Source organism: Geotrypetes seraphini, chromosome 5 (genome assembly GCF_902459505.1).
Source record: "Geotrypetes seraphini chromosome 5, aGeoSer1.1, whole genome shotgun sequence".
NCBI lineage: Eukaryota > Metazoa > Chordata > Amphibia > Gymnophiona > Dermophiidae > Geotrypetes > Geotrypetes seraphini.
In genome coordinates this window covers 250,892,715-250,907,751 of record NC_047088.1, presented here as the reverse complement: position 1 = coordinate 250,907,751, position 15,037 = coordinate 250,892,715, and the positions used below count along the sequence as shown (strand labels likewise).

Here is a 15,037-nt window from a genome sequence, read left to right as displayed (position 1 = left end):
CGTTGCATGCAAATTTTCATTGGGGGTTTGGGAAACTACTGCTGTTTTTCCATAAGGCAGAGATGTCCAAGTGCAATTCTAAAGAAATACAAACCAGGTTTTCAGGATATCCTTACATAAGAACATAAGAAATGCCTTCACCGGATCAGACCTTAGGTCCGTCTAGTCCGGCGACCCGCACACGCGGAGGCCAAGCTAGGTGTTCTCTAATGGACACCTTGTTTACCCGTGTCCCTCAATGTGATTTGCAAGAAGATGTGCATCCAACTTGCCCTTGAATCCCAGAATGGTGGTCTCTGTCACAGCCTCCTCCGGGAGAGCATTCCAGGCGTCCACCACTTGCTGTGTGAAGCAGAACTTCCGGATATTAGTCCTGAGTCTGCCTCCCCTAAGTTTTAGTCCATGACCTCTTGTTCGAGTCACTGTTGACAATGTGAATAATGAAGATTCTTGCTCCATTTTGTCGAAACCTTTTAGTATTTTAAAAGTCTTAATGAACATGCCTACGAGAGATTTGCATGCATTGCTTCCATTGATTCTGAATATATCTCAGGATTGTAGTTTGATATTGCTGCCTTAGGAGCCCTTGTCATAGCAAAATATCTGCCTGCATTGTGGGACCTCATGCAATACTTTTTAAATTTAATTTGAAAACCAAAATAGAAATGGGGATTCTGTTGGGATTAAGGTATTTGACAGTACTTTTTTAATTCTATGTAATTATATGTTGAAATTTGATGTGACTGTTCTGCTACAAACTTCCCAATCCTTTGTGGAATGTGAAATGAACAGCAGCATCTTCATGTAAAGCTGGTGTGCAATATGATTTGTAGTCCCTCAGTCCTTCTATAGCAGCGGTCTCAAACACGCGGCCCACGGGCCGCATGTGGCTCTCCAGGTTTTATTTGCGGCCTGCGGTCTGGACTGGATCATTCTCTTCCTTTTGGAGCAGCAGCGTGTCTGGCCGGCTCGTTCCATTCAAAGCCACGGGTTGGCGGCTCCTTGCGCTATCCACTCCTGCATCGGAAGCCTCTCTGACATCACAACATCAGAGAGGCTTCAGACGCATGCGTGGATCTCGCAAGGAGCTTTGAACGGAACGAGCCAGCCAGACACGCTGCTGCTCCAGTGACGTACCAAGGGGGAGGCGATCCGCACAGCTAGACACCCTCCACTGTTCTCTCTAGAGTGTGGCTCGTCTAGAGCAATGGTGCCCAACCTGCTTCCCTTCCCTTCTCACTGCTGCCATCGGGGAACATCCCGGCACCGTGTTCTTTGATCTCCCTGCTTCTCTCGCCGCCCAACGTCAATTCTGACGTCGAGAGGACGTTCTGGCTAGCCAATCGCTGCCTGGCTGCCCAGAACGTCCTTTCCGACGTTAGAATTGACGTCAGGCGGCGAGAGTTGGTCGGCCCCGTGGAGAAGAGAAGCATGGAGATCTCGGCCTGTTCCCGATGGCTGAAGCAGCAGCAGCCTATTCCCCGGCGGCGGTGGCATGGGGGAGGGCAGGAAGGAAGAAAGAAGGGGGGCAGGGAGCCAGAAACAAAGCATAAAATGGGACACAGAATCAGAGAAAGACAGACATAGAGAAAGAAAGAAAAAGTTGGGAGAGGGAATGAGGTCTGGAGGAGAGAAAGCATACAGGAGACTGAAAGAAAGGAAGAAATATTTGATGCACAGTCAGAAGAATAAAGTGCAACCAGAGACTGATGAAATTACCAAACAAAGGTAGGAAAATGATTTTATTTTCAATTTAGTGATTGAAATGTGCCAGTTTTGAGAAAGAAAAGATATTAAACTTTAAATGTGAGTGCTGCAGAAAAAATAGAGTACTTGGAGGGCCGCAGAAAAAATAGTTAATGTCTTATTAAAGAAATAACAATTTTGCATAAGGTAAAACTCTTTATAGTTTGCATAAGGTAAAACTCTTTATAGTTTATATATCTTTCCTTTTAACTGTTTAAGGAAAGTTTTATCTATATATATAAAATCGGAGGTATGTATGTATGTATGTGTGTGTGTGTGTGTGTATGTGCTGCGATCACGCAAAAACGGCTTGACCGATTTGAACGAAACTTGGTATGCAGATCCCTCACTACCTGGGGTGATATGTTCTGGGGGTCTCGCGGCCCACCTGCACACGTGGGTGGAGCTACAAACAGGAAAATCAGATTTCACCCATTCATGTCAATACAAAAAATGTAAACAGCTGCCATTCTCACAGTACATCAAAAACGGCTTGACCGATTTGAACGAAACTTGGTATGCAGATCCCTCACTACCTGGGGTGATATGTTCTGGGGGTCTCTTCACCCAAGAATTTATATGTTCTTGCTCCTGGAGATGAAACTAAATATGTTGTTTCTAATCAAGTTTTGTGTTTGTTGTATTGTATTCATTTTGTCAAATATTTCACATTATAATTTGAATATTGTACTTTTCATAAAGCTGTAAAAAAATAATTTCATTCACCACTATAAAGTAACTTTATTTGAATCCATTTACAGTGTTATTGCTATAATTACATACCTGTGCAACGCCGGGGCATCAGCTAGTAAACTATAAAGAGTTTAACCTCATACAAAATTGTCATTTCTTTAATAAGACATTAACTATTTTTTTCTGCGGCCCTCCAAGTACCTACAAATCCAAAATGTGGCCCCGCAAAGGGTTTGAGTTTGAGACCACTGTTCTATAGTGTCTTCCAAGCAATCAGGCAAGCCTAGGTATTTTCTAACCTACTAGAAATCTGGCTTTTTATCTGAAAACAGAATCCTTTGCTCTGTCACCTGGTGACCTCTAGTGGCAATTTTGATCATTCTGTCTTATACAATCTGTCTTTTTGTGATTGTTACTGCATTTTATAGGAATGGTATGCTGAACCATAGGGTTGTCCATGCCTGCTCGCAAGCATTCAGCAGAAGATGTCAATCGCAGCTTTTCAGCTCCTCCTCCTCCTCCTCCTCAGTCTCTGCTGCCCCCTTTAGCTCTTCCTTCTGCAGGTGAGCATGAAGGTGTCGTTCTGATCTGCTCCTTTTTTTATTTTGTTTTAGTTTTGCTGCGTTTTTGTGGACTCTTTCTGTTTGCAGTTTTTACCTGGGCTCCAGGACCAGCTGTGCCTGCTTGGAGAGGAGCAGACTTGTCTGCAGCTGGCAGGTACATCGTTCGGGGACCTGTACAGCCAGCCTGCTGAATATTTGTGGAGCTCAGGGTTCCAGACACCTCAGCATTTTCTCGCTTCCTTAACTGGTCAGGAGCTTGAGCATCAATAACATCCTTTGGGACATTCACGGTGCCAGCTGCGGTTTCACACACCCACTTTCTTTCAGTGCTCATTGTGACGGAGGGAGTGGGAGTGGAGGTTCAGTCCAACTGAGGTCCTACTGGTAGATTGAAGATCTCGGCATGATAGCTGACCATTTGATTGAGGCAGAAAATTCCTCCCAGTTCCAGCTACTCTTTCAAGGCAGCACCTTTTCCCTTGCTCATTGTCTGCGAGTACAGGCTGTGACAGCCTATGAGGAAAATTGGGGGAGCGGAGGGTCTTAAACTGTTTTGAATGTTGTTACAGCTAGTTTTGTTTTTCTCCCCTCTAAAATCCTATTTTTAGTTATTTTTGGTCAGCCCTGAAGCATTTTAAAGCCATTTTCTAGTGCCAAAATGCTGCCATCTTGGATTCCTGATTTTTTTTTCTAAATTCTCAAACTCCCTTAACACCTCATTTTGTCTCAAAATTGTTAGGGATGGAGTCCTCGGACCCTAATACCCCTATCTCATGCACTATTTGCACTGGATGGGCAGCTGAAGAGTGCCCTTGTGCCACACATGGCACGGGAAGCAAGGGTGGGAGTTTCGGGCTTATTCCCTCTGCAGGCCACTAGGGATGGAGCAAGGCTGATAGTCCCATCAGGGGAAATGAAATACTTTCTAGAACCCCAGGACAGCAGCTCTGCAGACCATCAGGGCATAGAAACTTTGTAACCCAAGAAAAGATGACTGCTACACCCTAAAGGACAAGAAGTCTTGCCCTCTCATGCCTTTACCCCAGTGTTTGGTAATCTCCTCTGGAAGGCTTATACACAAGGCAGAAATCTGCCGGTCAAGTCTGTGAGTGAGCAAACCAGCACGCAGACTTCGTGGGAGTCTCAGAGCGCTTCTTCCCTGAAAGCAGATGCTATTCTGGACTATGATGATGCTTCAGACAGGGACTCTGAGGATTTGGATTTGATCCCTATACTATCTCAAGTGAGGCCTCCCTGATGGGTGAAGCAGCTTCCCATTCACAGGACCAAGGGTTATCAGCTGTAGATCAGGAAGAAGATCCCTCAGTCTGCCATTTGTGTTTGGTTTTTTTAAGTTCTCGGCCATAATGGAGATCGTTACCGAGTCCCTCGGAGAACTGAATATAGACCCCCCTAAAATCCCCCATCTTCCCTGTGTTCTCTTCTTAGTAGGGTCCGAGCTCAGCCCACATTTTTTTCTATGGCACCCTGAAGGATCCCTAAGGGTGGCTAAAACTATGGCTAAATTGTATCCTATGGATCAGGAATTCCAGGAAATGGACTCCCTGGTAGCCCAGGTGACCAAACACACTTCCCTACCAGGTGAAGGAGGGGTTGTTTTAAAAGATCCATAAGACCACAGAGTGCATGTAGTCCTCCGAAGACAATTTGAGGCTTTAGTCTTAGAGGTTACGGCCGCAGCCTCCTTCATAGCACATGCCTCTTCTGGACTAAGAAGCCAGACTCTGATCCCCTGCCTTAGCTTGTGCTGGTGGAAATAGACTATATAGCGGATGCCCTCTATGATATTTGCAGAGTCATGGGGAAAGTTTCATCCTTTTCAATCGCTGCCTTTCATATGCTTTGGATCAGGCGATGCGCGAGTGATTTGATCTCTAAAGTGATGCTGAGCAGGCTCCCTTTTAGAAGATGACCTAGATGATCTGGCCCAAATCTTATAAGAGAGTCGTGCGCACTGACAAGACAACCTTTGCTCAGCCACCTCCACCACCATTTTGACCACATAGTCCTCGGAGGCCGCAACTCGCATGCCCAACTCTCACACCTCCGCCTTGATCTCCACCAGCACTGATTTTACATCCTGGCACACCCACACCATCTCTTGTTTAAGTTTCTGAAACCATGGGGGAGCTGCCGATGCGGAGGGCAAAACACCATCTCCCATGGCCTCAGACGGGCCCTCGTCTTCTGACACCGAGGAGGTAGCGGCCAACAGTTTTTCCCTGTCCGCCGGGGGCAGTCCAAATGCTGACTTTTTCTCCCCTGGTTCCATTGGAAAATGGAATTTGTCCTATTTTTTCCGCATGGCCATCCTCGGATACAAATCCACCACCTCTTAAGCCTGCTCACGACTTTTGCATGGAATGAGTTTTATATTTTATTTAGCAGCCTCGACAGAATGTTCGAGTTAAGCTGCCATCTTGGGCTGTGACGTCGCATCCGCCGATCTGGCACAAATCTTTACAGACCCCGAACACCTAGAGACCAGAGCCAGGGGTCCTTTTGTGTCTCTTGGTACTCATCAGTATTCCACAGGAGCCTCTATCCAGAGAACCTTTCAAGGTTCAGACAAAGATTTTCTTGGTTCTGGAAGAACCAAGGTTCAGGTTTCCACTCCGCATTGCCAGCCAAAAAACCACAATGACACAAACCCTCATGATACTCCTCTGAAGATTGGAGATCAGCTCTTGAACTTTCTGGAGGATTAGGAACATATAACGTCCAACCGCTGGGTCCTGGATGTTATCAAAGAGGGTTACAAGATAAGTTTGTACACCCTCTCTCTTTTTTATGGATTTTATTGATTGATTGATTTTAGATTTTTATCCCGTCATCCCGTGAGCTCAGAAAGGGTTACAAAAGAATATTCACAGTAGTAGATACATTCAGTTAGATTATATATGACATTCATGGCACATTACAGTTATATTAGGAGTTCATGGTACATTACATTGCCAGCAAGCCAGCCAGAGAATGCAAAAAGGATTTGAGCAATACTACAAAAATTGCTAAATATCCAAGCCAACCAGTTCCTCCAAACAAATAGGGCTCTGGCAGATACTCCACATACTCGGAGGAGGCTGAGGAGTGGAGATCCATTCTGGATCTGAAACATGTCAACATGGCCCCGAGTACCTTGATTTTGGATAGAAACCATTTGGTCAGTCATTGCAGTGGTGCAGTCAGGAGAGTTTCTGGCCACCTTAGATTTGACGAAGCTTACCTTCACATCCAGTGGCCGCTCATCCCCACAGTGGGGCCACCTGTACTTGATGATTGGTTACGAGTCAGAGCACAGACCTGATCGGAAGGGGAATGGGTGGTAGTGGCAGTTGTGAAGATGCTGTGGAATCTAGGATGGATTGTGAACGTCTGAAAGAGCCACCTGGTTCTGACACAGTCCCTGGAATATCTGGGAGTCTTATTTAATTCAACAAAGCAGAAGGCAGAGTCTGTCTTCTAGAAGCATGCAAACAGAAGCCTCATAGTCATATTTTTTAATCAATTAATTTTAATTTCTTAATCTTTTAAATTTATAATTAACTAGTATTATTTTTAATGTAATTTTTGTTTTCATCCTCACTGAATGCTTGTTAGGATATATGTATCTTCTCTATCCCTCTATCTATCTTTCCTGTCTTCAATGGAGTTCCTTTCTTTAATTGCTGCATTGTAAACTGCTTAGGTCAGCGACATGCTGGAGTGGTATATCAAATCTTAAGCATAAACATAAGCATATTACAGACCTGTTGACCAAACCAGAGCCTACGACATGGTGTTACCTTCAAGTCTTTGGGTCAATGGCAGCCACGATAGAAGTGGTGCCCTGGGCAAAAGCACATGTGTCCCCTCCAGGACTCATTGCTAACTCGCTGGTCACCTCAGAGAGACTCCCTGCAAACTCCATTATCTTGGACAGTGCAGCATAAGCTGGTTGCTCTGGCCCCACAGTCTTTGGCGAAGGGGATCCCATTTCAGATCAATTCAGGGTCACCTTAACAATGGATGCCAGCTTGTTTGGCTGGGGGGCTCATTTCAACGATCACCCAGTACAAGGCCAATGGATTCCATCCCAACAGAAGTGGCCTATTAACAGATGAACGCCAAGCAGTTCGGGTAGCACTGCTCCAGCTACAGTCTTTGCTGGAGGGCAAAATAGTCGGTATTCTCCAACAATGCCACTGTGATGGCTTATGCCAACAGGCATGGAAGCACCAGGAGCACTCTGCTTTGTCAAGGGGCGAAGACATTGTTCTGTTGGGCAGAAATTCACCTGCAAGTGATCTCTGTGGTGCACGTGGTCAGAGTTGAGTGTTCAAGCGGATTACTTCAGCAAACAAGCATTAGACCTAGGAGAATGGGCATTTGTCTCTGAACGCATTCCAGGCCATTGTGCTAAGATGGGGTTGTCCAACGTTTGACCTCATAGTAACTGCAAAGAACAAGAAGGCAGATTGATTCTTCAGTCGCTGATACAAGCATGGACGTGCAGGGCTAGCTGCCCTGGTTTCAACCATGGCCAGAGACTGGGCTGCTGTATGTTTCCCTCTTGGCCCATGATAGGCCGGGTGATCGCCACATAGCTCATCACACAGGAACAGTAATTTTTGTAGCACCAGATTGGCCCAGGGGCCCTTAGTATGCAGATCTAGTACAACTACAAAAGAGACGAAATCTCAGACTCACTCTCGCAGAGACCATTTGCCCTAGAAGATCCAGGACGCTTTACTCTTATGGCATGGCTCTTGAGTGCACAGCGTTAGTTCAAAAAGGATACTCAGGAGTAGTTATTGCTACTTGGAGCCAAAAAGCCAATAATGGTTTTAGCATATGCTGAGGCATGGGAGACGTTTCAGTGCTGGTGCAGCAAAGAAAAGCTAGAGCTGGTCAGTGACCTCATCTCGTCCATACTGACATTCCTACAGGAGGGCCTTGACAAGGGAATGGCAGTGGTGTTTCCTTAGAATTCAAGTAGCAGGACTCTTCTGTTTCCAGGGCCAAGAGAAGAGAGCTTCACTAGCAGCCCACCTGGACATAGCCAGGTTCCTGAAGGGTGCACTAAGACTACACCCCTGAATGGAGGACTTTTTCCATCCTGGAACCTTAATATAGTTTTATAGGGGCTCAGCAGATCCCCAGACGAGCCCTTACAGGAAGCTTCCCTTATAGATTTGACAGTTAAAGCAGTCATCTTGGTGACAATTATTTCTGCCAGGAGAGTTTCAGAATTGTAGGCCCTGTCATGTAGAAAACTGTTTCTCCGAGCAGTGGAAGATCCAAGATGGCTGCCGCTATCTGTTGCTGACAAGACGCTGGAGAGTGTCTCTCTTACCTGCCAGAAATAATGCCGAAGAGAAGGGGTAGGAGCATTGGTGGAGCCTCCCAGCGCTCGAGCCCCGCAGTTCTCACTGTCGATGACATTTTCCGACGTCTTCAAAGCGAGTCGAGTCGTTTGGAGAATCGCCCGTTGGGAGCGCCGGCTGAGAGGAGTGCTTCGGCGGATACCCCGGGCTGGACGTCACGCTGAGCCCCGACGTCAGGACGCCTTCCCTACAGCCGTTGCCGCTGGGAGCTAGCTCTCTGAGGGAGGAGAGCATGTCCGAAGAGGCAGAGTTTTCTTCTCGAGAGGCCAGTGAGTTGGAGGGCTCGCTGCAGGGAACATCACAAGGGGAATTTCTCCTTGTAAAAGAACCAGCGACAGGGACAACTGTGCTTAAGGGTCAACAAGGCACAGGGGAGGTAAAACACTCAGATGAACCAACTAACATTGCACAAGTACTTTCCTTTGCCCCTATCCGACCCCCAGAGGTTACACTGGAATCGTTATGGGATTTGGTTTCTAGTTTGGGTAATTCTCTCAATCCTCAGATAAAGAACTTGGAAAAAGAATTAGAATTCCAGAAAGAAGAAATTAAAATTGTGAAACAGGACATTGTAGTAATAAAAACTGAGATTCAAGAAGAAAAGAAGGACTTAAAAATGTTTAAGAGTAACCAAGATTTAATTGTGAAAGATAATCTTATTATGAGAAGAAAATTAGAAGTACTTGAAAATAATAGTCGGTTTAACAATCTGCGTTTGATTAATTTTCCAAAGGTCGTGTCAATTCCTCCAGGAGAAATGATAAAACGTTACTTTCTGGAAAATTTAAAAATTCCTGAGAGTTCATTGCCACCATTGTCAAGAGTGTACTATTTGCCTAATAAAAAAAATCAGGATTCTCAAAAAAAAGATGAGGATGGTAGACCACAGGAAAATCCTTTGGATGTTACTGCTTTATTGGAACAATCTGATAGAGAGGTGGCTAGTCCAGCCACTCTCTTACTGACTGTAGCTCTGGCTCCAGACAGAGATTGGATTCTTAAACTTTTCTTTAAAAATAGATCCGGAGATTTCCTTGGCTTCCATATTCAAGTTTTTCCTGATGTTTCGAGAGAAACTCAAAAAAGAAGTAGGGAATTTTTATTATTAAAACCAGGTGTGACCCAGATGGGAGGATTATTTTTTCATAGATACCCTTGTAAGTGTGTAATTAGGTATAATTCCCTTAAATATATTTTCTTTGAACCATCTCATTTGACTGCCTTCCTCTCCATGAAGCGCCTTGAAAAAGGAGAAACATCAGTGTCTTAATTAATTTAAGCTCTCTTTCAGCACAGATGACGTGTTTTGGTTTAATTTGTTATTGCACTATATTTACTCCTAATTCCTTAATCTTGGATCCATTGTTGAGGACTAGTGTACGATTAAGTTGGATTTATTACCTTTTATGTAATTTTGGTTTATTTTCAAGTTTGAGAATAATCAATAATATGTTTTCTTGATTGCACTTTTCTGTACAAGATTGTATGCTTGTTAAAATTTCAAAATTTATAAATAAATAAAAAAACAAACAAACAACTGTTTCTCCGGATCACAGAAACGGGAGTGACCTTGTGTACAGTTTCTTCCTTTCTGCCGAAGATTGTTTCAGCGTTCCATCTCAAATTAAAAGTTACTGCCAGCATTTCATCCCACAGGGTCTATGAAAAAAAAAAAGGCTTTAAAGGTTTTGGACGTCAGAAGAGTACTATTGCATTATCTGGAGGTAGCCAATGAGTTTTACTCTTTCAGGCCCTCTTTTCATGTTTAACTAATCAGGCAAGATGAGGCTGATCCGCCTCCAAGGCTACCATCTCTAGATGGATTCGTAGAGCTATACCGTCTGCCTATATTGGTTGCAGCAAATAATCAGAGTTGACCCCCCTCTTGGGCAGGAACTGAGGCAATTCCACCCAAGGAGACTGTAGATCAGCAACCTGATCTTCCCTTCATACTTTCACCAAATTCTACAGGGTGGACGTGGGGACTGCTTAGGTACATCCATACTGTTTAGCATACCATTCCTATTGCACTGGAAAAAGAGATTAGGTTCTTACTTGATGATCTTTTCCAGTAGATAAGAATGGTATGCTGAATCCCCCACCCAACAATTATCTGATGCGCCTGCATTCTGACTTAAGCTTCGTGGTCAGCTTCACAATTAAGAATTTCTTGTCAGACTATGACCTTATTAAGAGTCTCTTTATATATTTAAAAGGGAGCAATGTGTGAGCTCCATAAATATTCAGGCTGTTATGTTCTTGTTTAACTTCTATTTTTCTGTGGTAGGGAGGGTGGGGGATGTGCTGTACTTACATTGTGTACTTTTTGTGCAGTTTGTGCAGTTTTTGGTTATCTGAATAATTTTCAATAAAAATACTCAAACATAACTTCTATTTTTCTTGCATTCCTGGTTCTTCTCAGAAGCTTGTTAATGTTTTACTTGTATTGCTGTTCATTCAGTGATAGTTTTACATTTATCTGAGCAGATCAGACACTTTTTAGCGGCGAGTTCCCCCTACTCCTCCTTCTGCTGTCTCCTTCTATAGTGCTGTCACTGCCTTTGGTACAAACTGAAGGGGGTAGCAGAGATTGGGGAGGAGGAGCTGAAAAGCTGTGATTGACATCTTCTTCAGTATGCTCGTGAGCATGTATAAATAACCCTACAGTTCAGCATACCATTCATATCTACTGGGAAAGATATCATGGTAAGAACCTAATCTCTTTTTAAATATACAGAGCAAAGGGACTTCACATAGCTTCTTTGTAAAGCTCTGAGAAGGACTCGTCCTCTAATGCAATGATTCTTAACCTTTTTTGAGTCCTCTAATGCAATGATTCTTAACCTTTTTTGAGTCATGGACCCCTTTAAGAATCTGATGAAAGCTAAGGACCCCCTTCCCAAGAAATATTAACATAAACACAACTTTGCATGCAATGAATATAATGTACTTTATTTATCAAGATTTTATATCTATCTATCTATATCTATCTATCTATCTAGATAGATAGATATAGATAGGAGGCAGGGAGAGAGACAGATAGATAGAAAGAAAGACAGACAGCGGGAGGAAGGGAGACAAAGAAAAGAAAAACACAGGGGCAGGGAGAGACACAGAAAGACAGACAGACAAAGGGGGCCAGCGAGAGAGACAGACAGAAAGAAAGACAGCGGGAGGGAGAGAGAGACAGAAATAAAGACAGACAGACATATATTCTAGCACCCATTAATGTAACGGGCTAAAATACTAGTGTGTGAATGCAAAGTTGTGTTTGTTAACTTTAAAATAAGCAATCGGGGAGCTTGTTACTGACCCGGAGGGATATATCGGAGGGGACTTTTTGGCTTCCCCCAAGTCTCCTGCAGCAGCGGTTCTTTCCTTCTTCGTCCTAGCTGGCAGGCAGGCACTGATAGAGACGGACGTCATCGGGTCCGTCTCCAACTAGCTAAAGAGCAGCCGCTACTGCAGAACCTAACGGATGTAGCGGTATATAAGAAATAAATTACATTACATTACATTACATTACAAGTGGCATCCTCCACCCATACTAATAAGTTAGTTTATACTGAAATACCTAAACCACTGAATTTTTCAGGTGGAGTGGAGGAAAATCCACTAACGGTGGAAACACAGGATATTACCCTTAAAGATTTATGGTTAGGTATCTCTAGAGTTGAAGGGTTTCTCAGAACAACGATGAAACAAATGGGGGATTTTTCTCAGTCAGTTTCACATAAATTAGAAAATGTGGATTCCAATTTGAATTGTTTGGATAAACGATTGAATGTTATGGAAACTCAATGTAATACACTCCAAGCGGTCTCAGTATCTGCTGTTAAAGATTCTACAGTGATACATTCTAAGATAGAATCTATGGAAAATATGAATAGAGCGAAAAATCTCCGCTTAGTCAATTTCCCAGTAACTCACTTACTATCACCTGAAATTTTATTAAGAAAATTTTTTAAAGAAATACTGGGATTGGCTAATGCGGAAAATTTTCCAATAAATAATTATTATTATATTCCTCAAAAAAAAAAATAGAATCTGCCCAGGAGGTGGACCATCTGGTTATGACTGAAGTAAATTTGACTGAATTTTTGGAAGACACTCAGGAAGTGATCCAGAGTCGATCCACCCTGGTGATAACATGCATGAGTGAGATAGATAAGATGTTAATAATGAGACTTTATCTTAAAAACAGGTTAATGAAATTTTGTGGGGATCTGGTTATGATCTTTCCGGATGTCTCTAGAGCCACTCAATTAAGAAGGAAAGAATTTTTGAAGTTAAAAATGAGAGTTTTGGCTCTAGAAGCATCTTTCTATCTGAAATTTCCTTGTAAATGCTTAGTTAAAATGCAGGATATTGAGTGTGTTTTTTGGGACCCCATTAAATTACAACAATTTTTAGTGTGCGAGAGAACAGAAATGAGTTTTGTTTCATTTGCTGAGGAAAAAGAGGAGAAATTTATATCCCAATTAAGTAAGGAATGATTCAAGGTTCGTTGGGATGAACTGAGAATCATTGTCCTTTATCTTTTCCTGAAAATTTGTTTGTTTAATAATTGTAACATGTCTCCCCATAAATGTGGGCTTAAAAAGGAATTATGTATGTATGATTATGTATTGTTTATGAGATTTCCTTTTTTTCCTTTGAATTATTGGATATTGTAAGTAAGTATTCAAAATTAAATTAATTAAAAAAAAAAACAATCTAAAAAAAACACTTTTTTATTCAAAAAATAATGGCCGCTCATTATAATTATGAAATACAATCCTCTTGTGCAAATTAAAACAGACCTACTCTCTCGTTATCTGTGTGAAAAATCAACAGTACCAGGCTGTATAATGAATATAAATGTTAATTTTTATCTGACCCTCAAGGACCCCAGGTTAAGAAGCCCTGCTCTAATGTAATGTGTTTTGGTTTGTACGGTACAAGAATCCTCCTATTCTGATATTAAACCAAAATGATTTTTATTTCTAGGAAGTGACTTGCAGTTGAGTGAATCTGGAAGTGACAGTGATGAATGAATGCTGTGCCTGTTTTCCATCCAAGAACCTTCCATCCTCTTCCCTTAATAATGCAACAGCACCTCGGAATTTTGCACTAAGAATGAGAATACGACTGCGGTGGATGTGTTCAACTTTAAATAAAGGAAGAAATATGTCTTAATTTTTTGCCTAATTGCTCTGCATATCTCATCCTGAAATGTAGGCAGTGCTTATATGTCTTATTTATGTGTGTTTCTAGAATTATTGAATTGACTATGAATTAATGCAGACAGATCCTGATTTTTCTTCACTTTATTGCCTGGTATTTTTTTCTAAAAATTTGTTTGCAAATTATTTAAATGACTGGGGAAAGCTTTTCTGTTTTAAAGAAATGTTTCCTTTTCAACTATTCTAAATGCCAATTTCTGTTCCTTTAGTTATGTATGTTTAAAATATTAATTGGAAGAGAGGATGGACATGTTCTTACATTTCATACAGCAGTGAAGAAGTTTGAATAAAATGATGCAAATGTATCTCGTATTTCCTATTCATATCTGTTAAACATTGAAGTTATTTTGTTTTTCTCTATAATTCTCATGCCTCTTTCATTGTTTTGAGTCTCCCTCTTTATTTATATTGTTTCATTCTAAAAACATACGTAAGAGGCTTTTCTGGCCACTGAGGCCATGCCTGAATTTTTATGGAAATTTGAGTAAGGTTTAAATGTGAGTATGGTTTTGACCCTCTTGCATGAAAGCTAGAAGTTGTTAGGAACACGATTGGTACTGTACAACAGTACACAATCAAAATGACTAAAAAGATTCTTTGCCTAGGATCCGAGGAGAGAATTCACCATTCCTACGCTTTTCCAAATCTACAAATTTGTTTTACCTCCCAGGGTTCCTGTTGTTTTGTGTCATTTACAATACTATTTACTGACTTTGTGCTGTGCCTTATTCTGGAAAAAAAAGATACAAATCAATTGTAAAACTGAAATAAGATGATATACCTTTTTAGGTGTGTGAACATGAATAATAAAATAAGATTATTTATCATTTTAATCTTGACTGGAATTTTTTTTTTTCTCTTGATAAGAATACTGTTGAGGTAAAATGCTTGCACTGTGGAAAATATTTTAAGTACTCTTTTTTTTGTGTGTTTAAAATTAAATGGGTCATTATTCAACCTCTAGTACATTTGGTATATTTTTAAACACTGACAGCTGTGGTCTGATTTAATGCTCTAATTTTTCAGTGCTGGGCTAGGACCAGGCTCTGCCATTGTTTCTCTGGGGTAAGCATAGGCCACTAACACTTATCTGGGCTTTAGTTGAATATTGGCTGGGACCCAGATAAGGGTGTCGGTTGCTAATGTCGGTTCTACCCCATTCCCTATTTATTTCCAAGACTTACCTGAAGGTGATCCCTGGGAGTCTAGAGCAGGGGAAGGCAATTCCAGTCCTCGAGAGCCACAGGCAGGTCAGGTTTTCAGGATATCCACAATAAATATGCATGAGATGGATTTGCATGCACTGCCTCCTTGAGATGCAAATCTATCTCATATATATTCATTGCGGATATCCTGAAAACCTGACCTGCCTGTGGCTCTCGAGGACTGGAATTGCCTACCCCTGGTATAGAGGATCAGGTCATGA

The 15,037-nt window shown here is 42.1% G+C and overlaps 1 protein-coding gene across 1 annotated transcript in view; it reads left to right on the top strand.

Moving 5' to 3' along the window:
- Window positions 1-14,444, top strand: part of EAF2 (ELL associated factor 2) — a 76,915-nt gene extending 62,471 nt beyond the window's left edge. The window contains exon 6 of the mRNA XM_033944846.1: window positions 13,376-14,444. Within this exon, the coding sequence (XP_033800737.1) occupies window positions 13,376-13,422 (47 nt within the window). The 3' untranslated portion in view covers window positions 13,423-14,444. The remainder of the gene's footprint in view (window positions 1-13,375) is intronic.
- Window positions 14,445-15,037: the final 593 nt, after the last annotated feature.